We start from the raw sequence: 23,105 nt of genomic DNA on the forward strand, positions 1-23,105 counted from the left end.
TCATCACCTTGTATTTCCCCCAGCGCTTAGAACAGTGCTTGGCACATAGTAAGCGCTTAATAAATGCCATTATTATTATTATTAAGGGAGCGAGTCAGGATGAGGCAGAAGGGAGTGGGAGAGGAGGAAAAGTGGGGCTCAGTCAGGGAAGGCTTCTGGGAAGAGATGGGCCTTCAGTAAGGCTTTGAAGTTGGGGGAGAGTCATCGCATTGTCTGTCACATAATAATGATGGCATTTATTAAGCGCTGACTATGTGCAAAGCACTGATCTAAGCGCTGGGGAGGTTACAAGGTGATCAGGTTGTCCGACAGGGGGCTCGCAGTCTTCATCCCATTTTCCAGATGAGGTCACTGAGGCCCAGAGAAGTGAAGCGACTTGCCCCAAGTCCCACAGCTGACAGTTGGCGGAGCCGGGATTTGAACCCGTGACCTCCGACTCCAAAGCCCGGGCTCTTTCCACTGAGCTGCTTCTCATGGGGATTGACACTGTGAGTCCTACGTGGGACAGGGACCGTGTCCAGCCCCGTCTGCTCTTATTCACCCCAGCGCTTACTACAGTGCGTGACACATAATAAGCGCTCAATACCACCATCATCATCATTTTTAATACTTGTGCAATGTGGCGTACACAGACACGGCCAGACGCGCTCCGCCGCAGACGCGGAGTATGCGTTAAGCTCTTACTATGTGCCGAACAATGTTCAAAGCGCTGGGGTGGATAATAATAATAATGATGATGATGGCATTTGTTAAGAACTTACTACAATAATAATGATAATAATAGTAATAGTCCAGTGCTCTGCACACAGTAAGTGCTCAATAAATACGATTGATTGATTGATTGCCCCCGGTCCCAGCGGAAAGAGCACGGGCCTGGGACTCGGAAGATCAGGCTTCTGATCCCGGCTCTTCCCGCCGGGTGACTTTAGGGCAAGACATCGGACTTCTGGGCCTCGGCTTCCCGTTCTATTAAAAAAATAAAAACGGGGATGAGATACCTGTTCTCCCTCCTCCCCATGTGGGACAGAGATGGTGTCCACCCTGATTATCTCACATCTATCCCAGCACTTAGTTGAGCGCTTGGCCCAGAGCGAGCGCTTAACAATAACCCCGGTGATTATTAAAGACCTGGTACGATCGGACTCCATACTCCATCGGTGGGTCTGTCACTCGGGTACTTCCCTGTCCCTCCCTCCCTCCTCCCCCCACCTCCTTGCTTTTATTTATTTATTTTACTTGTACAGATCTATCCTATTTATTTTATCTTGTTAGTATGTTTGTTCTTTTTAGACTGTGAGCCTGTTGTTGGGTAGGGACCGTCTCTATGTGTTTAGACTGTGAGCCCACTGTTGGGTAGGGACTGTCTCTCTATGTTGCCAATTTGTACTTCCCAAGCGCTTAGTACAGTGCCCTGCACACAGTAAGCGCTCAATAAATACGATTGATGGTGATGATGATAATAGGGGTATGCGTTAAGCTTTTACTATGTGCCGAACAACGTTCAAATCACTGGGGTGGATAATAATAATAATGATGATGGCACTTGTTAAGCACAGATTCTCCGCCGCAGACGCGCTCCCGGCTCCTGGACGCTTTCGTGGCTTTCTCCCTTCCCAGCGAGGAGGCTTTTTCCTCCGTGTCTGAAGTATCTTTATTGCTATTTTCACACCGCACTTATATCAGCTCCTCTCCGCGGGCCTCGGCCCCCAACGTCCCCCGGTTTTCTTCTTCGCATCCACAGCGCAGCCCTCTTCTCTTACGAACGATAAAATGGTCTAAAAAACAGCATCTAAAAGAGCGTCCCTAAACACAGGCCCGGTGGAGAGAGACGACCGCAGAAGCGACTCCGGACATTTCTCTATCAAGCGGCGGGGCTGGAGGAAGGAAAAATAGAAATAAACGCAGGCCAAGTCGTCGTATTTACAGGAAAACGGTATCTACAGGTTCGCCGCCGTCCGGATGGGAAGTCCGCGGAGGCCGTCTCCAGGGCAGTCGTCGCTTCCCTCCGTCTCCTCCGTGACCGAGAGGCGTCTAAGACCCTTCCTCGTCCTCGATCTTGGGAGCCAGGTAGTATTTCAAGTGGCCCATATCCGCGATCTTGTACTCCACCACTGAAAGGGAGAGGGGATCAATCAATCAGTCGTATTTAGTGAGCGCTTACGGTGCGCAGAGCACTGGACTAAGCGCTTGGGAAGTCCAAGTCGGCAACATCCGGAGACGGTCCCTACCCGACAGCGGGCTCACGGTCGAGAAGGGGGAGACGGACGACGAAACGGAACATATTCACACAATAAAATAAATAGGATATGTACAAATAAACTGAGTAATAAATTCGTAGAAACATGAGCCGAGGAGGGGGCCGGGGGCTCTTACCGAGCGGGACGTCGGCCGACATGCTGAGCGTCACCGTCGGGGACAGCGGGGTGGCTTTGGTGAAGAAGTTCAAATAGCGCAGGGCGAAGGTCAGCTGGACGGGCTCGTTCATCTCGATCGTGACCTGACGGAGCACAAGACGCCCATCAGGCGGGATAATAATAATAATAATAGTTAGAATAATAATAATAATAGTAATTGGGGTATGCGTTAAGCTCTTACTATGTGCCGAACAATGTGCAAAGTGCTGGGGTGGATAATAATAATAATGATGATGGCACTTGTTAAGCACTTACGATAATAATAATGATAAATAATAAGAGTAATAGGGGTATGCGTTAAGCTCTTACTATGTGCCGAACAATGTGCAAAGTGCTGGGGTGGATAATAATAATAATGATGATGGCACTTGTTAAGCACTTACTATAATAATAATGATAATAATGATAATAGTAATAGGGGTATGCGTTAAGCTCTTACTATGTGCTGATCAATGTTCAAAGTGCTGGGGTGGATAATAATAATAATGATGATGGCATTTGTTAAGCACTTACGATAATAATACTGATAATAGGTATAGGGGTATGTGTTAAGCTCTTACTATGTGCCGAACAATGCTCAAAGCGATGGGGTGGATAATAATGATAATAATGGCGTGGGGGTGGATAGTAATAATAATAATAATGATGGTATTTGTTAAGCACTTACGATAATAATAATAGTAATTGGAGCATACGTTAAGCTCTTACTATGTGCCGAACAATGCCCAAAGCACTGGGGTGGATAATAATAATAATGATGATGGCATTTGTTAAGCACTTACTATAATAATAATGATAATAATAATAATAGTAATAGGGGTATGCGTTAAGCTCTTACTATGTGCCGAACAATGTTCAAAGTGCTCGGGTGGATAATAATAATAATGATGATGGCATTTGTTAAGCACTTACTATAATAATAATGATAATAATAGTAATAGGGGTATGCGTTAAGCTCTTACTATGTGCCGAACAATGTTCAAAGCGCGGGGGTGGATAATAATAATAATGATGATGGCATTTGTTAAGAACTTACTACAATAATAATGATAATAATAATGATAATAATAGTAATAGGGGTATGCGTTAAGCTTTTACTATGTGCCGAACAATGTTCAAAGCACCGGGGTGGATAATAATAATAATGATGATGGCATTTGTTAAGCACTTACTATAATGATAATGATAATAATAATAGTAATAGGGGTATGCGTTAAGCTCTTACTATGTGCTGATCAATGTTCAAAGTGCTGGGGTGGATAATAATAATAATGATGGCATTTGTTAAGCACTTACGATAATAATAATGATAATAGTAATAGGGGCATGCGTTAAGCTCTCACTATGTGCCGAACAATGTTCAAAGCGCCGGGGTGGATAATAATAATCATAGCATTTGTTAAGCACTTACTATAATAATAATGATGATAATAATAACAATAATAATAATAGTAATAGGGGTATGTGTTAAGCTCTTACTATGTGCCGAACAATGTTCAAAGCGCTGGGGTGGATAATAATAACAATAATAATGACGGCATTTGTTAAGCACTTACTACATGCGAAACACTAGATAAAAGGCGATCAGGTTGTCCCCCATGGGGCTCACAGTCTTCACCCCCATTCTCCAGGTGAGGGAACTGAGGCCCAGAGAAGTGAAGCGACTCGCCCAAGGTCACGCAGCTGACGAGTGGCGGGGTCGGGATTGGAACCCACGACCCCTGACGCCCAAGCCACTGAGCCACGCTTCTTCTCCATACGAGCTAATCGGAGCGGACGCAGTCCCCGCCCCGCGTGGGGCTCACAGTCAATCAATCAAATCGTATTTATTGAGCGCTTACTGTGTGCAGAGCACTGTACTAAGCGCTTGGGAAGTACAAATTGGCAACATCTAGAGACGGTCCCTACCCAACAGCGGGCTCACAGTCTAAAAGGGGGAGACAGAGAACAAAACCAAACAGACTAACAAAATAAAATAAATAGAATAGATAGGTACAAGCAAAATAAATACAGTAATAAATCTGTACAAACATATATACGTATATACAGGAGCTGTGGGGAAGGGAAGGAGGTAAGATGGGGGGATGGAGAGGGGGATGAGGGGGAGAGGAAGGAAGGGGCTCAGTCTGGGAAGGCCTCCTGGAGGAGGGCCTTCCTCCTCATTTTACTCCTTATTTTACTTGTCTTCCCCCTCATTTTAGAGACGAGGAGGCCGAGGCCCAGAGAAGGTGAGTGACTTGTCCAAGGTCACAGAGCAGATATCGAGAAGCGACGTGGCTCAGTGGCGAGGGCTTCTAGCCCGTGAGCCCGCTGTTGGGGAGGGACCGTCTCTCGATGTTGCCAACTTGGACTTCCCAAGCGCTTAGTCCAGTGCTCTGCACACAGGAAGCGCTCAATAAATACGATTGATTGATTGATTGATTACTCTATTTATTCTATTTGTACATATCTATTCTATTTATTTTGTTATGACGTTTTGTTTTGTTCTCTGCCTCCCCCTTCTAGACGGTGAGCCCGCCGTTGGGTAGGGACCGTCTCTAGATGTTGCCAACTTGGACTTCCCATGCGCTTAGTCCAGTGCTCTGCACACAGTAAGCGCTCAACAAATACGACTGATTGATTGATTGATTCACTCGTATTTATTGAGTGCTTACTGCAAGCGTATTACTCTATTCGATTTGTACATATCTATTCTATTTATTTTATTCTGTTGATATGTTTGGTTTTGTTCTCTGCCTCCCCCTTCTCGCCTGTGAGCCCGCTGTTGGGTAGGGACCGTCTCTATACGTTGCCAACTTGGACTTCCCATGCGCTTAGCCCAGTGCTCTGCACACAGTAAGCGCTCAATAAATACGATTGATTGATTGAATGAGCAGGGTAGCGGTTTGGATGGAGGGGAAATGGGCGGATCTTGGCGATGTTGCGGAGCTGAGGCCGGCGGTACAGTGCTTTGCACATTGTAAAAGGGGGATGAAGACTGGGAGCCCCGCCGTGGGACAACCTGATCACCTTGTAACCTCCCCAGCGCTTAGCACAGTGCTTTGCACATAGTAAGCGCTTAATAAATGCCATTATTATTATTATTATTATTATTGGGGCTACATATATATTATGCTTTATATAATGTTTATAATACATATACAATATAATATATATCTATGATGTATGTACACACAAACACATATATAAATATATACATACACATATATATGTGTATAAAAATACACACACACATATACATAAACGTATGTACATAAATGCATATACACATACACACACATCTATACATACATATATTACTGTGTGCAAAGCACAGTGCTTTGCACATAGTAAGCGCTTAATAAAGGCCATTATTATTATTATCGGGGCTACATATACATATACTTTATATAATGCATATAATACATATACAATATAATATATATCTATGATGCACGCACATACACACATATAAATATATGCATACACGTATATATGTGTATATAAATACACACACATATATACATAAACGTATATGTAAATACACACACACACACACACACAGGTGCTGTGGGGAGGGGAAGAGGGGGAGAGGAAGGAGGGGGCTCAGTGTGGGAAGGCCTCCTGGAGCATATACACATACACACATATACATATATATATAAATATATACACATACACACCCATAAATATATACATATACATACATATATATACACACACACTTATATATACAGGCATATATATACATATATGTATATACAGGTGCTGTGGGGAGGGGAAGAGGGGGAGAGGAAGGAGGGGGCTCAGTGTGGGAAGGCCTCCTGGAGCACGCACGCACGCACACACACACACACACACACGTATATATGTAAATATATACATATACACACACATATATACATATATAAATACACACACACACACATATATATAAAAATATACACACACACACACACAGGTGCTGTGGGGAGGGGAAGAGGGGGAGAGGTAGGAGGGGGCTCAGTGCGGGAAGGCCTCCTGGAGCGCGCACACACACACACACACACACACACACACACATACATATATGCATACATATATGCATACACGTATATATGTGTATATAAACACGCACACATATATACATAAACGTATATATAAATGCGCGTGCACACACACACACACACACAGGTGCTGTGGGGAGGGGAAGAGGGGGAGAGGTAGGAAGGGGCTCAGTGCGGGAAGGCCTCCTGGGACACACACACACAGACACACACACACACACACACACACACACATATATACATATATATACATATATGTATATACAGGTGCTGTGGGGAGGGGAAGAGGGGGAGAGGCAGGAGGGGGCTCAGTGTGGGAAGGCCTCCTGGGGCGCGCGCACACACACACACACACACACACACACATATATATACAAATATACACATATACATATGTGTGTGTGTGTGCGTGTGTGTGTGTGTGTGTGTGTATATATATATATATACACACAGACAGGTGCTGTGGGGAGGGGAAGAGGGGGAGAGGAAGGAGGGGGCTCAGTGTGGGAAGGCCTCCTGGAGCATATACACACACACATATACACATATACACATATTATATATATACACACACACACAGGTGCTGTGGGGTGGGGAAGAGGGGGAGAGGCAGGAGGGGGCTCAGTGTGGGAAGGCCTCCTGGGGCACGCACACACACACACACACACACACACATATATATACAAATGTACACATATACATACGTGTGTGTGTGTGTGCGTGTGTGTGTGTGTGTGTGTGTATGTATATATACAGGTGCTGTGGGGAGGGGAAGAGGGGGAGAGGAAGGAGGAGGCTCAGCGTGGGAAGGCCTCCTGGGGCACATACACACACACACACACACAGACATATACAAATATACACATATACATACGTGTGTGTGTGTGTGTGCGCGCGTGTGTGTATATATATACATATATATACAGGTGCTGTGGGGAGGGGAAGAGGGGGAGAGGAAGGATGGGGCTCAGTGTGGGAAGGCCTCCTGGAGCACACACACACATACATATATATATATATACATATATGTATACACAGGTGCTGTGGGGAGGGGAAGAGGGGGAGAGGAAGGATGGGGCTCAGTGTGGGAAGGCCTCCTGGAGCACACACACACATACATATATATATATATATACATATATGTATACACAGGTGCTGTGGGGAGGGGAAGAGGGGGAGAGGCAGGAGGGGGCTCAGTGCGGGAAGGCCTCCCGGAGGCGGTGGGAGCGGAGCCGGGCCGGGCCGAGCCGCCGGCGAGCGCTTACGGCCTCTTCCTCCTTGTCCACGCTGCCGGTCTGGGACAGCTTGACGTTGCCGTTGCCCAGCTCTCCGTTGGCGGAGAACTTCACCCCGTCCTTGGCGCAGGAGATGACCACGGCGTCGCCGATGTGGCTCAGGTCGCGGCAGATGCGGGCGAACTCGCCCGAGGGCATCTTCACCACGCAGCTGTACTCCTGCTCCTGGGACGGGGGAGACGGGCGGGCGGGGAGCTGACCCATCGCTCTCTCGGCCGCCTGCGCCGGGCGCTTACCCTGTGCGCAGCGCTGCGGCGAGCGGCTTCGTTGGGTCCTCCGTCCCCCCCCTTCTCGACCGTGGGCCCGCCGTCGGGTAGGGACCGTCTCTATCTGTTGCCGAACTGGACTTCCCAAGCGCTCAGTCCGGTGCTCTGCGCACGGGAGGCGCTCAATAAATACGACTGAATGAATGAATGAATAATAATAATAATAATGACGGCATTTATTAAGCGCTTCCCATGTGCCAAGCACCGTTCTAAGCGCTGGAAACAAGGTGATCAGGTTGTCCCACGGCGGGGGCTCGCAGTCTTAATCCCCATTTTTACAGAGGAGGGAACTGAGGCCCAGAGAAGTGAAGCGGCTTGCCCGAAGGCACACAGCTGACAAGTGGCGGGGGCGGGATTTGAACCCACGACCTTCGGCTGCAAAGCCCGGGCTCTTTCCACGGAGCCGCCGCGCATTCCCCGCCCGCCACGCGGACGCTCGGTAGGGACGGGCCGCTTACTGCAGCAGCGCTGACGTAGAAACGGGGGTTAAGATAAAGATGATGATGGCATTTGCTGAGCGCTTACTACGTGCCAAGCACTGTGCTAAGCGTTGGGGGGGGGTTAATTATAATAATGGTGGTATCTGTTAAGCGCTTACCACTAATAATAATGATAACGGCATTTGTTAAGTGCTTACGATGTACAAAGCACTGTTCTAAGCAATGGGGGGATACAAGGTGATCGGGTTGTCCCAAGGGGGGCTCACAGTCTTCATCCCCATTTTACAGATGAGGTCACTGAGGCTTAGAGAAGATGACTTGCGCCCAAGGTCACACAGATGACAGTGATAATAATAATGATGGCATTTGTTAAGCGCTTACTATGTGCAAAGCACTGTTCTAAGCGCTGGAGAGGTTACAAGGTGATCAGGTTGTCCCATGTGGGGCTCACAGTCTTCATCCCCATTTTCCAGATGAGGGAACTGAGGCCCAGAGAAGGGAAGTGGCTTGCCCCAAGTCACCCAGCTGACAGTTGGCGGAGCCGGGATTCCCAGGAATGGGAAAGACGCTTCCCTGACAATGTACTAACCGCCGATACACCCGGGGCTCGATAAATAACGACTGAAGAAATGAATGAAGGCGCCGCCCCCCCCGGGAACCCCGATACTCACTGGAATTCCAAGCTGTTCCACATCCAAATCCATGAGCTTCATCTCATAGTCCGAAACCTTCTCCTGATCTGCGGGAAGGACGACAAATCCGTTCACTCAGACATTCAACCGTATTTACTGAGCGCTTACTGTGGGCAGAGCACTGTACTAAGCGCTCGGGAAGTCCAAGTTGGCAACACCTAGAGACGGTCCCGACCCAACAGCGGGCTCCTATCTGTTCTACTTGTACATAGAGAAGCAGGGTGGCTCAGTGGAAAGAGCCCGGGCTTGGGAGTCAGAGGTCATGGGTTCAAATCCCGGCTCCTCCAATCGTCAGCTGTGTGACTTTGGGCCAGTCACTTGACTTCTCTGGGCCTCAGTTACCTGTTAAATGGGGATGAAGGCTGTGAGCCCCACGTGGGACAACCTGATCACCTCGTATCCTCCCCGGCGCTTAGAACAGTGCTTTGCACATAGTAAGCGCTTAACAAATGCCAATATATTATATTATTATTATTTTATATCTATTCTATTTATTTTATTTTGTGAGTATGTTTGGTTTGGTTCTCTGTCTCCCCCTTTAAGACTGTGAGCCCGCTGTTGGGTAGGGACCGTCTCTATACGTTGCCAACTTGGACTTCCCAAGCGCTTAGTCCAGTGCTCTGCACACAGTAAGCGCTCAATAAATACGATTGATTGATTGATTAGAAGGGGGGGACGGGACAAACGGGGTGTCACGGACAGAGGGTCCATCCTCAGTTTGGGCTGCGCCAAGATTTCCCCTCTCGCCGGGAAGCTCGGGGCGGGCAGGGAATAGGTCCGTTCACTGTTCATTCATTCATTCAATCGTATTTATTGAGCACTTCCCCTCATCCTCTGTGTGGTGCCAACTTGTACTTCCCAAGCGCTTAGCACAGTGCTCTGCACATAGTAAGCGCTCAATAAATACGATTGATGATGATGATGATTGACGTGATTTTTGGTAGGGTCTAATGATACTCTACTGAGCCCCTTCCTTCCTCTCCCCCTCGTCCCCCTCTCCATCCCCGCCATCTTACCTCCTTCCCTTCCCCACAGCACCTGTATGTATGTATATATGTTTGTACAGATTTATTACTCTATTCACTTATTTATTTTACATGTATATATCTATTCTATTTATTTTATTTTGTGAGTATGTTTGGTTTTGTTCTCTGTCTCCCCCTTTTAGACTGTGAGCCCACTGTTGGGTAGGGACTGTCTCTAGATGTTGCCAGTTTGTACTTCCCAAGCGCTTAGTACAGTGCCCTGCACATAGTAAGCGCTCAATAAATACGATTGATGATGATGATGATGATCCTCCCCCGAGTGCTTAGGACAGAGTCCGTTGTTGGGTAGGAACCGTCTCTAGATGTTGCCGACTTGTCCTTCCCAAGCGCTTAGTCCAGTGCTCTGCACACAGTAAGCGCTCAATAAATACGATTGAATGAATGAATTTGTACTTCCCAAGCGCTTAGTCCAGTGCTCTGCACACAGTAAGCGCTCAATGAGTACGATTGAATGAATGAATGAGAGAGCAATACAACAACAGACGCATTCCTTGCCCGCAACGGGCTTCTAGTTTAGAGGAGGGTGGTGGGGGAGGGAGATAATCAATATCGGAAGCAGCGTGGCTCAGTGCAAAGAACAGGGGCTTTGGAGTCAGAGGTCATGGGTTCAAATCCCACTCCCCACATGTCTGCTGTGTGACCTTGGGCAAGTCACTTCATTCATTCAATTGTATTTATTGAGCGCTTACTGTGTGCAGAGCACTGTACTAAGCGCTTGGGAAGTCCAAGTTGGCAACATAGAGAGACGGTCCCTACCCAACAACGGACTCGCAGTCCTCCCTCCTCATATTCATTCATTCAATCGTATTTATCGAGCGCTTACTGTGTGCAGAGCACTAGACTAAGCGCTTGGGAAGTCCAAGTTGGCAACATACAGAGACGGTCCCTACCCAGCAACGGGCTCACAGTCCGCCCTCCTCATATTCATTCATTCAATCGTATTTATTGAGCGCTTACTGTGTGCAGAGCACTGTACTAAGCGCTTGGGAAGTCCAAGTTGGCCACATCTAGAGACGGTCCCTACCCAACAACGGGCTCACAGTCTTCCCTCCTCATATTCATTCATTCAGTCGTATTTATTGAGCGCTTACTGTGTGCAGAGCACTGGACTAGGCGCTTGGGAAGTCCAAGTTGGCAACATATAGAGACGGTCCCTACCCAACAACGGGCTCACAGTCCTCCCTCCTCATATTCATTCATTCAATCGTATTTATCGAGCGCTTACCGTGTGCAGAGCACTGGACTAAGCGCTTGGGAAGTCCAAGTTGGCAACATAGAGAGACGGTCCCTACCCAACAGTGGGCTCACTTCACTTCTCTGGGCCTCAGTTCCCTCATCTGTCCAATGGGGATGAAGACTGTACTTCATCCCCACCTTGTACTTCCCAAGCGCTTAGTCCAGTGCTCTGCACACAGTAAACGCTCAATAAATACGATTGACTGATGATTGACTGATTGACTGTGAGCCCCCCGGGGGACAACGTGATCACCTTGTACCCTCCCCAGTGCTTAGAACAGTGCTTGGCACATAGTAAGCGCTTAATGAATGCCATCAACGAATGCCATCATTATTATCGATACAAATACGTGAGAGGTGTGGACATGAGCAGCGTGGGGCTGGGAGGAGGAGATGAAGAAAAGGGGGAGAAGCAGGGCGATGGCGAAGGGAGAGGGAGGAGAGGAAAAGCGGGGCTTTGGGAAGGCCTCCTGGAGGAGGCGGGCGTGTCTGTCCCCTCTTGGACTGTGAGCCCACTGTTGGGTAGGGGCCGCCTCTGTATGTTGCCTACTCGTACTTCCCAGGCGCTTAGTACAGTGCTCTGCACACAGTAAGCGCTCAATAAATATGATTGATTGATTGATAGAAGGGGGAAACCACATCATCCCACAGTAAGCGCTCAGTAAATACGACGGAAGGAATATATGTGTGTGCATATTAATTACTCTATTTTACTCGTACACACCTATTCATTTTATTTTGTCAGTATGTTTGGTTTTGTTCTCTGTCTCCCCCTTTTAGACTGTGAGCCCGCTGTTGGGTAGGGCCCGTCTCTAGATGTTGCCAACTTGGACTTCCTAAGCGCTTAATACAGTGCTCTGCACACAGTAAGCGCTCAATAAATACGATTGATTGATTCGGTAAGGTTTTGAAGGGGAGGGAGAGAGACGGCGTGGGGGATTCGAGGACGAGGGCCGACGGCGGGACGGGCGGGGAGGAGGTGAGCGGCGGCCGAGGAGCGGAGGGTGCGGGATGCGATGGAGGAGGACAGAATCAATCAATCAATCCATCGTATTTATTGAGTGCTTACTATGTGCAGAGCACTGTACTATCAATCAATCAATCAATCGTATTTATTGAGCGCTTCCTATGTGCAGAGCACTGGACTAAGCGCTTGGGAAGTACAAACTGGCATCACATAGAGACAGTCCCTACCCAACAGTGGGCTCACAGTCTAAAAGGGGGAGGCAGAGAACAGAACCAAACATAGCAACAAAATAAAATAAATAGGATAGATATGTATAAATAAAGTAATAAATAGAGTAATAAATATGTACAACCATATATACATATATACAGGTGCTGTGGGGAAGGGAAGGAGGTAAGATGGGGGGATGGAGAGGGGGACGAGGGGGAGAGGAAGGAAGGGGCTGAGTGTGGGAAGGCCTCCTGGAGGAGGTGAGCTCTCAGAAGGGCCTTGAAGGGAGGAAGAGAGCTAGCTTGGCAGGTGGGCAGAGGGAGGGCATTCCAGAGGGTGGGCCGGGGGTCGATGGCGGGACAGGCGAGAACGAGGGGAGGGGGCCCGTACGCAGCGCTCGGCCGCCAAAGCGATCAATAAAGCACGGCGGGAAGCGGTCCGACTTACTGGGTGCCTCGAACACGAGCGCCAACGTGTCGGCGTTGTCTTCGGCCCGGAGGGTGATGATGTCCTCGTTGCCGGCGCACTTGAGGATTTTGGACATGCTGGGAGAGAGGAGGAGGCGACCGGGTTGGGAACCGGCCGACCGCGTCGGCCCGGCGCTCAGTACAGTGCCAGGCCCACCGAAAGCGCTGAGATACCGTTATCCTTATAGCCGCAGGTCACTCAGTACAGTGCCAGGCGCACGGTAAGCGCTGAAATATCGTTATCTTTATAGCCACGGCCTTCTGGTCTGTGAGCTCCTTGTGGGCGGGAAACGTGGCAACCGTCTCCCCTGCGAGCGCTTAGCAGTCGGTGGGATTTATTCATTCGATCGTATTTATTGAGCGCCGACTGTGTGCAGAGCACTGGACTAAGCGCTTGGATTTGTTGTCTGTCTCCCCCTTTTAGACCGTGAGCCCGCTGTTGGGTCGGGACCGTCTCTAGATGTTGCCGACTTGGACTTCCCAAGCGCTTAGTCCAGGGCTCTGCACACAGGAAGCGCTCAATAAATACGATTGAGGATGATGATTTGGCAACATTTAGAGACGGTCCCTACCCAACGGTGGGCTCACAGTCTAGAAGATAAATTAATAAATCCTAGATGGTGAGCCCGCTGTTGGGTAGGGACCGTCTCTATCTGTTGCCAATTTGGACTTCCCAAGCGCTTAGTGCAGTGCTCTGCACACAGTAAGCGCTCGATAAATACGATTGATGATGATGACAGTCTAGAAGAGACTAGTGTCTAGACTAGGCTCGAGACTAGAGTCTAGAAGAGAAGTGTTTGTGGCCTGTGGCCTCGTGGCTCAGTGGAAAGAGCCCGGGCTTTGGAGTCAGAGGTCATGGGTTCAAATCCCGGCTCCGCTAATTGTCAGCTGGGTGGCTTTGGGCAAGTCGCTTCACTTCTCTGGGCCTCAGTAACCTCGTCTGTAAAATGGGGATAAAGACTGTGAGCCCTCCGTGGGACAACCTGATCACCTTGTAACCTCCCCAGCGCTTAGAACAGTGCTTTGCACAGAGTAAGCGCTTAATCAATGCCATCATTAGTATTATCTGTAAAATGGGGATGAAGACTGTGAGCCCCCCGTGGGACAACCTGATCACCTTGTAACCTATCCAGCACTTAGAACAGTGCTTTGCACATAGTAGGCGCTTAACAAATGCCATCACTATTATTATCTGTAAAATGGGGATTAAGACTGTGAGCCCCCGGTGGGACGACCTGATCACCTTGGAACCTCCCCAGGGCTTTGCACATAGTAAGCGCTTAATAAATGCCATAATTATTATCCTCTGTAAAATGGGGATTAAGACAGTGAGCCCCCCGTGGGACAACCTGATCACCTTGTAACCTCCCCAGCGCTTAGAACAGTGCTTTGCACAGAGTAAGCGCTTAATAAATGCCACCATTATTATTATCTGTAAAATGGGGATTAAGACTGTGAGCCCCCCGTGGGACAACCTGATCACTTTGTAACCTTCCCAGTGCTTAGAACAGTGCTTGGCACATAGTAAGTGTTTAATAAATGCCATCATTATCATTATTATTCTGTGCCTCAGTTACCTCCTCTGTAAAATGGGGATTAAGACCGTGAGCCCCCCGTGGGACAACCTGATCACCTTGTAACCTCCCCAGCGCTCAGAACAGTGCCTGGCACATAGTAAGCGCTTAATAAATGCCATCATTATCATTACTATTCTCCGTGCCTCAGTGACCTCATCTGTAAAATGGGGATGAAGACTGTGAGCCCCCGGTGGGACAACCTGATCACCTTGTAAACTTCCCAGTGCTTAGAACAGTGCCTTGCACATAGTAAGCGCTTAATAAATGCCATTATCATTATTATTGGGGCGAGTATCAAATGTCCAAAGGTCACAGATCCCAAGTGCCCGGGCGACACAGAAGGGGGAGCGGGATTGATGTGGGACCTTTCCCGACTAATCCCCCTGTCCCCTTTTCCTCTTCTCCCACCCCACTTATGGAGTAAGAATGGTATTTAAGCGCTTACTATGCGCCAAGCACTGTACTAAGCCCTATTTATTTATTCATTTATTTTATTTGTACCTATCTATTCTATTTATTTTATTTTGCTAGTATGTTTGGTTTTGTTCTCTGTCTCCCCCTTTTAGACTGTGAGCCCACTGTTGGGTAGGGACCGTCTCTATATGTTGCCAATTTGTACTTCCCAAGCGCTTAGTACAGTGCTCTGCACATAGTAAGCGCTCAATAAATACGATTGATGATGATGGGGGGGGCGGGCGGATACGAGCCAGTTGGGCTGGACGCAGTCCCTGCCCCACGTGGGGCTCACAGTCTCCATCCCCATTTTCCAGACGAGGGAACTGAGGCCCAGAGAAGGGAAGTGACTTACCCAAGATCACCCAGCAGACAAGTAACGGGGCCGGGATTAGAACCCAGGACCTTCTGACTTTCTACTAGGCTGAGATGCTTCTCGTATCTGCATGTGTTGCCGGTTGGTACTTCCCAAGCACTTAGTACAGTGCTCTGCGCATTCATTCATATTTACTGAGCGCTTACAGTGTGCCGAGCACTGTACTAAGCGCTAGAGAAGTACAGATCAGCAACAGATAGAGACGGTCCCTACCCAACAAAACAAAATATGGATTCAGGTGTCAACACCATCAGGACAAGTAGAATTACAGCAAATGCACATCAGTAATAAAATAATAATAATGGCATTTATGAAGTGCTTACTATGTGCAAAGCACTGTTCTACGATTGATTGAATGAATGAATGTGCCGAGCACTGTCATGTCGAGCGGTTCCCTAGTGTAGTGGTTATCACGTCTGCTTTACACGCAGAAGGTCCTGGGTTCGAGCCCCAGTGGAACCAGAAATCGATTCCTTATTTTCAAAAAATCATTCATGGCAACCTTTAAACAACATCAGACTCTTCTGGGGAGGTTCCCTGAATAAACACATCTGTCGTTTCGTTCAGCTGTTGAATTCAAACAGGTTTAATTACTTATTAGAGAAGTAGTGTGGCTCAGTGGAAAGAGCCAGGGCTTGGGAGTCAGAGGTCGTGGGTTCAAATCCCGGCTCCGCCACTTGTCAGCTGGGTGACTTTGGGCAAGTCACTTCACTTCCCTGGGCCTCAGTGACCTCATCTGTAAAATGGGGATGAAGACTGTGAGCCCCCGTGGGACAACCTGATCAGCTTGTATCCCCCCAGAGCTTAGAACAGTGCTTTGCACATAGTAAGCGCTTAACAAATGCCATTATTATTACTATTATTAGGATCTCAGTAATGACTGAAGCACCCAATAAATACGACTGAATGAATGAGGATGAGTGGCTGAATGAATGATTACTGCTGGAGTGAGTGAGAGGTGTGGAGGCGGGGGGGTGGGGAGGGTCGCTGTGTCCTCTCCTGAGCACAGTGTTGTGCACACAGTGTTGTGCACACAGTGTTGTGCACACAGTGTTGTGCACACAGTGAGCGCCCCGCTGTGGGGGCCTCAGGCCCCGCCATTGTCACTTTGGCGCCCAAATGACGTGAGGCGGCCCCCACCCCCCGCGCGCATGCGCCCCACGGCCCCGCTCGCTCCCCCCGCCCCACACGCATGCGCGAACAGTCCCGCTCGCTTCCCCACTTAACGCGCGCATGCGCCCCCACGGCCCCGCGCGCTCCCCCCCCCCCGCCCCACACGCATGCGCGAACAGTCCCGCGCGCTTCCCCACCGAAGGCGCGCATGCGCCCCCACGGCCTTTCCCGCCAACTCCCTCGCCCACACTCGCGCGCGCTCCCCAAGACCCGCCCCTCCCAGCGCGCATGCGCCCCCACGAACTTTCCCAGCAACCCCCGCTCCCTCCACCACACTGGCGCGCGCGCGCCCCACAAGCCCCGCCCCCTCTCCTCACAGCCCCGCCCCTTCATTCATTCATTCATTCATTCAATCAGTCGTATTTATTGAGCGCTTACTGTGTGCACAGCACTGTACTAAGCGCTTATAAAGTACAAGTAGGCAACATCTAGAGACAGTCCCTACCCAACATTGGGCTCACAGTCTAAAAGGGGGAGACAGAGAACACAACCAAACATACTAACAAAATAAAATGAATAGAATAGATATGTACAAGTAAAATAAGTAGAGTAATAAATATGTACAAACATATATTCCTTCCGTCGTATTTACTGAGCGCTTACTGTGGGATGATGTTGTTTCCCCCTTGTATCAATCAATCAATCGTATTTATTGAGCGCTTACTGTGTGCAGAGCACTGTGCTAAGCGCGTGGGAAGTCCAAGTTGGCAGCATATAGAGACAGTCCCTACCCAACAGCGGCTCACAGTCTAAAAGGGGGAGACAGAGAACAAAACCAAACATACTAACAAAGTAAAATAAACAAAATAGATATGTACAAGATAGATAAATAGAGTAATAAATACGTACAAACATATATTCCTTCCGTCGTATTTATTGAGCGCTTACTGTGGGATGATGTTGTCTCCCCCTTCTAGACTGTGAGCCCACTGTTGGGCAGGGACCGTCTCTACATGTTGCCAACTTGGACTTCCCAAGCGCTTAGTACAGTGCTCTGCCCACAGTAAGCGCTCAATAAATACGATTGAATGAATGACATTTATGGGTAGGGACTGTCTCTATATGTTGCCAACTTGTACTTCCCAAGCGCTTAGTACAGTACTCTGCACACAGTAAGCGCTCAATAAATACAAATGATTGATTGATTAAGTGCTTACTATGTGCCAAGCACTGTTCTAAGCGCTGGGGAAGTTACAAGGCCATCAGGTTGTCCAACAGGGGGCTCCCGGTCTTCATCCCCATTTTACAGATGAGGGAACTGAGGCCCAGAGAAGTGAAGTGACTTGCTCAAAGTCACACAGCTGACAGTTGGCGGAGCTGGGATTTGAACCCATGACCTCTGACTCCAAAGCCCGGGCTCGTTCCATTGAGCCATGCTGCTTCCCCACCTTTTTCCTCTCCTCCTCCCCACCCCACCTCCTTCCCCTCCCCACAGCACCTGTATATATGTTTGTACAGATTTATTACCCTTTTTATTTTACTTGTACATTCATTCATTGAATCGTACTTATTGAGCGCTTACTGTGTGCAGAGCACTGGACTAACCCCTTGGGAAGTCCAAGTTGGCAACATATAGAGACGGTCCCTACCCAAAAGCAGGCTCACGGTCTAGAAATAAACAAAATGAATAGAATAGCAAATATGTACATATTTACCATTCTATTTATTTTGTTAATGATGTGCATCTATGTGCTCTGCACATAGTAAGCGCTCAATAAATACGATTGATTGATTGATTGATCTAGCTTTACTTCTATTTACTCTGATGACTTGACACCTGTCCACAGGTTTTGTTTCGTTGTCTGTCTCCCCCTTCTAGACTGTGAGCCCACTGTTGGGGACCGTCTCTCTATGTTGCCGACTTGGACTTCCCGAGCCCGGGCTTGGGAGTCAGAGGTCATGGGTTCAAACCCCGGCTCCGCCACTTGTCAGCTGTGTGACTTTGGGCAAGTCACTTCACTTCTCCGTGCCTCAGTTCCCTCATCTGTCAAATGGGGATGAAGACTGTGAGCCCCCTGGGGGACAACCTGATCACCTTGTAACCTCCCCAGCGCTTAACCTCCCCAACCCCTCAAATCTCTCCAGGGGCTCCCAATCAATCTGCGCATCAGGCAGAAACTCCTCGCCCTGGGCTTCCAGGCTGTCCATCCATCCATCCAACCCCTGGCCCCCTCCTACCTCACCTCCCTTCTGTCCTTCTCCAACCCAGCCCGCACCCTCCACCGCTAATCTCCTCCCCGTTAGGCCTCATTCTCACCTGTCCCGCCATCGACCCCCGGCCCCCGTCCTCCCCCGGGCCCGGAATGCCCCCAATCCCTCTGCCCATCCGCCCAGCTCGCTCTCTTCCTCCCTTCAAGGCCCTGCTGAGAGCTCACCTCCTCCAGGAGGCCTTCCCACACTCAGCCCCTTCCCTCCTCTCCCCCTCGTCCCCCTCTCCATCCCCCCATCTTACCTCCTTCCCTTCTCCACAGCACCTGTATATGCTTGTACAGATTTATTACTCTATTTATTTATTTATTTTACTTGTACATATCTATTCATTTTATTTTGTTAGTATGCTTGGTTTTGTTCTCTGTCTCCCCCTTTTAGACTGTGAGCCCGCTGTTGGGTAGGGACCGTCTCTAGATGTTGCCAGCTTGTACTTCCCAAGCGCTTCGTACAGTGCTCTGCACACAGTAAGCGCTCAATCATCATCATCATCAATCGTAGTTATTGAGCGTGTATTTATCAATAAATACGATTGATTGATTGGAACAGGGCTTTGCACGGAGTAAGCACTGAATACAATCATTAATATTATCATTAAATATGATTGAATGAATAGGCGAGGATCAAGCGCTTACAAACAAGGATTGCTAAGCCCCGCTCAGTCCCTGCCTCTCAAATCCTCTTCACTCCAGCTCTCCAGCGTAAAAGATTGCTCTTCAGAGCTCGTTTCCACTACAATCCCTGTTTCTTAGATATAAAGACATCACATGTTGATAATGACGGCATTTATTCAATGCTTACTATGTACCAAGGACTGTGCTTGACCACTCAGATGAACAGATCGGACACAGTCCCCGCCCCACGCGGGGCTCATCATTTAGGGGGAAAGGAGAACCGTTATTTAATCCCCATTTCACAGGTGAGGGAAATGAAGCGCGCAGAGAAGTTAAGTAACGGGACCAAGGTCTCACGGCAGGCAACTGTCAGAGGTAGGGCAAACTTGGATCACTGGACTCATAGGAAGTATGTGCTCAATAAAAACCATAAAAACGATTGATTGAATGAATCTCCTCCAGCCCCGCCCCCTCCCGCCGTCCCATCCATTTTAGATAGTCCCACCCCTTTTAGACTGTGAGCCCACTGTTGATTGATTGAAGCGCTGCACATAGTAAGCGCTCAATAAATACGATTGATGATGATGATGATGATGATGATTACTCCCCTCCTCAAAAACCTCCAATGGCTACCGATCAATCTGCGCATCAGGCAGCAACTCCTCCCCCTGGGCTTCCAGGCTGTCCATCCCCTGGCCCCCTCCTACCTCCCCTCCCTTCTCCCCTTGTCCAGCCCAGCCCGCACCCTCCGCTCCTCCGCCGCTAATCTCCTCACCGGGCCTCCTTCTCACCCGTCCCGCCATCGACCCCCGGCCCACGTCCTCCCCCGGGCCCGGAATGCCCCCAATCCCTCTGCCCCTCCGCCAAGCTAGCTCTCTTCCTCCCTTCAAGGCCCTGCTGAGAGCTCACCTCCTCCAGGAGGCCTTCCCAGACTGAGCCCCTTCTTTCCAATCCCCCTCGTCCCCCTCTCCATCCCCCCGTCTTACCTCCTTCCCTTCCCCACAGCACCTGTATATATGTATATATGGTTGTACATATTTATTACTCTACTTATTTATTTATTTATTTATTTTACTTGTACATTTCTATCCTACTTATTTTATTTTGTTGGTATGTTTGGTTCTGTTCTCTGTCTCCCCCTTTTAGACTGTGAGCCCACTGTTGGGTAGGGACTGTCTCTATGTGATGCCAATTTGTACTTCCCAAGCGCTTAGTACAGTGCTCTGCACATAGTAAGCGCTCAATAAATACGATTAATTGATTGATTGAAGCGCTGCACATAGTAAGCGCTCAATAAATACGATTGATGATGATGATGATCCATTCAACACCCTGCTCTCCCACCCCGCAAGCGCCGCCCCTCGCGCCCCCACTAGGAGGCGCTGCGCGGCCAACCGCGCCCCCGGCCCCGCCCCCACAAATCCCGCCCCTCTGATAGGCTCTCGCCCCCAAGCCCCGCCCCCACCACCCATCCCGCCCTCCCCGAGCCCCGCCCCTCCGCTAGGCTCCTGCCCCACGCCCCCCTCTGATAGGCTCTCGTCCCCCAAGCCCCGCCCCCTCCCGCTGTCCCGCGCGCGCCCAGCCCCGCCTTTTCTGATAGGCTCTCGCCCCCGCCCGCCGTCTCGCGCGCCCCAAGCCCCGCCCCTCTGATAGGCTGCCGCTCCAGGCCCCGCCCCCAACAGCCACTTCGCGCACTCCCCCTCCAGACCGCGCCCCTCTGATAGGCTCGCACCCCGCCCGCCGGATAGGCTGTCGCCCCAGGCCCCGCCCCTTTATCCGCCCCTAGACGGAAGGCGCGCGCGCCCAGCCCCGCCTCTTCTGATAGGCTCCCGCGCGCCTTTGAGCCCCGGCCCTCTGATAGGCTGTCGCCCCAAGCCCCGCCCCCCCGGCCGTCCCGCGCGCCGCCGTGCCCCGCCTGCCTGGTAATCTCTCGCCCCAAGCCCCGCCCCCCTAGTAGTCTCTCGCCCCGCCCCCTCTGATTGGCTGTCGCCCCAAGCCCCGCCCCCTCTGATTGGCTGTCGCCCCAAGCCCCGCCCCCTCTGATTGGCTGTCGCCCAAGTCCCGCGTGCCCCAAGCCCCGTCCCTCTGATAGGCTGCCGCCCCAAGCCCCGCCCCCCGCTACTTTCGCTTCACCCCTCTGATAGGCTGTCGCCCCAGGCCCCGCCCCCGCTGAGGCTGTCGCCCTAAGTCCCGCCCACCCGGCCTTCCCGCGCGCCCCAAGATCCATCCCTCTGATAGGCTGTCGCCCCAACCCCCGTCCCCTCTGATAGGCTGCCGCCCCCCCCCCCGCCGTCCGGCGTGCCGCCGAGCCCCGCCCCTCTGGCAGTCTCTCGCCCCATGCCCCGCCCCTCTGATAGGCTGCCGCCCCAAGTCCCGCGCTCCGCCGAGCCCCGCCCCTCTGATAGGCTGTCGCCCCACGCCCCGTCCGTCTGATAGGCTGTCGTCCCAAGCCCCGCCCCCCGGCCTTCCCGCGCGCCGCCAAGCCCCATCCCTCCGATAGGCTGTCGCCCCAGGCTCCGCCCCCTCCGATTGGCTGTCGCCCCAAGCCCCGCCCCCCGACCGCCCCGCGCGCGCGCGCGCGTCCCTTCCCCCCGGCCGTGCCTCGCGGGCCCCTCGTCGTGGCCCACCTGGTGAGGTTGACGCCCATGGCCAGGTTGCGGTCGCAGCGGTAGGTGTCGAAGCCCTCAGAGCGCAGGGTGAGCTGCACCAGGGAGACGTGCGAGGAGTCCATGCTCTGCAGGTTCACCCCGCCCGAGCTGATGTCCCAGCAGGCCTCCGTGATCAGGTCCTTCAGGGCCTCCAGCACCTTCTTCAGGATGGAGCCCTGCACCAGCCGCGCCTCGAACATGGTGACGGCGGGAAGGACGGACTGACGGACGAAGGGACGGCCACACGCTGCGGCTCCGACCGCCAAATGCCGCTTCGCGCGCGCCGACTCCCGCTTCCGCCCGCCTTCGCGTCGATGACGTCACCGCGCGCCCACGCCCCCCGCGCGCCCGGCCAATGAGAGGAGCGCACCGCCCCGGGCCACCTCCCCGCCTTCCCCCTGCTACTGCGCCTGCGCATCCCGCCGCCCGCCACCGCGCCTGCGCACGGCCCGCAGCCCTTCCCCGCGCCTGCGCGTCCGGCTGCCCGCCACTGCGCCTGCGCGCGCCCGCCGACTTGCGCGTGCTCCTGTTAGTTGCCCTGGGCTGCAGGGGGCGCTCGCCCACCCGTCCTAATAATCATTCATTCATTCATCCATTCATCCAATCGTACTTCTTGAGCGCTTACTGTGTGCAGAGCACTGTACTGAGCGCTTGGAAAGTCCAATTCAGAGTTGGTATATATATACTTATATATACTTATATATATATATATATATATATATATATACCTGTATATTCATTCATTCAATCGTATTTATTGAGCGCTTACTGTGTGCAGAGCACTGGACTAAGTGCTTGGGAAGACCAATTCAGAGTTGTTGGTAAATATATGTATATGTGTATATACCAGTATATTCATTCATTCAATCATATTTATTGAGCACTTACTGTGTGCAGAGCACTGTACTAAGCGCTTGGAAAGTCCAATTCAGAGTTGGTATATATATAAGTATGTGTATATATATACCTGTATATTCATTCATTCAATCGCATTTATT

The 23,105-nt window shown here is 50.5% G+C and overlaps 1 protein-coding gene and 1 non-coding gene across 2 annotated transcripts; one reads left to right on the plus strand and one right to left on the minus strand.

Moving 5' to 3' along the window:
• Positions 1-1,632: 1,632 nt before the first annotated feature.
• PCNA (proliferating cell nuclear antigen) lies at positions 1,633-22,397 on the minus strand. The gene is made up of 6 exons (XM_038746545.1): positions 22,087-22,397; positions 13,039-13,136; positions 9,112-9,179; positions 7,705-7,899; positions 2,374-2,497; positions 1,633-2,111 (listed from the first exon to the last, which is right to left on the minus strand). Exons 1-6 carry the CDS (start codon positions 22,305-22,307, stop codon positions 2,032-2,034), a joined length of 786 nt encoding a protein of 261 aa, XP_038602473.1. The 5' UTR covers positions 22,308-22,397; the 3' UTR covers positions 1,633-2,031.
• TRNAV-UAC lies at positions 15,854-15,926 on the plus strand. The gene has a single exon. It is a non-coding gene; the product is annotated as a tRNA-Val (tRNA).
• Positions 22,398-23,105: the final 708 nt, after the last annotated feature.

Source organism: Tachyglossus aculeatus, chromosome 5, assembly GCF_015852505.1.
Source record: "Tachyglossus aculeatus isolate mTacAcu1 chromosome 5, mTacAcu1.pri, whole genome shotgun sequence".
Lineage (NCBI taxonomy): Eukaryota > Metazoa > Chordata > Mammalia > Monotremata > Tachyglossidae > Tachyglossus > Tachyglossus aculeatus.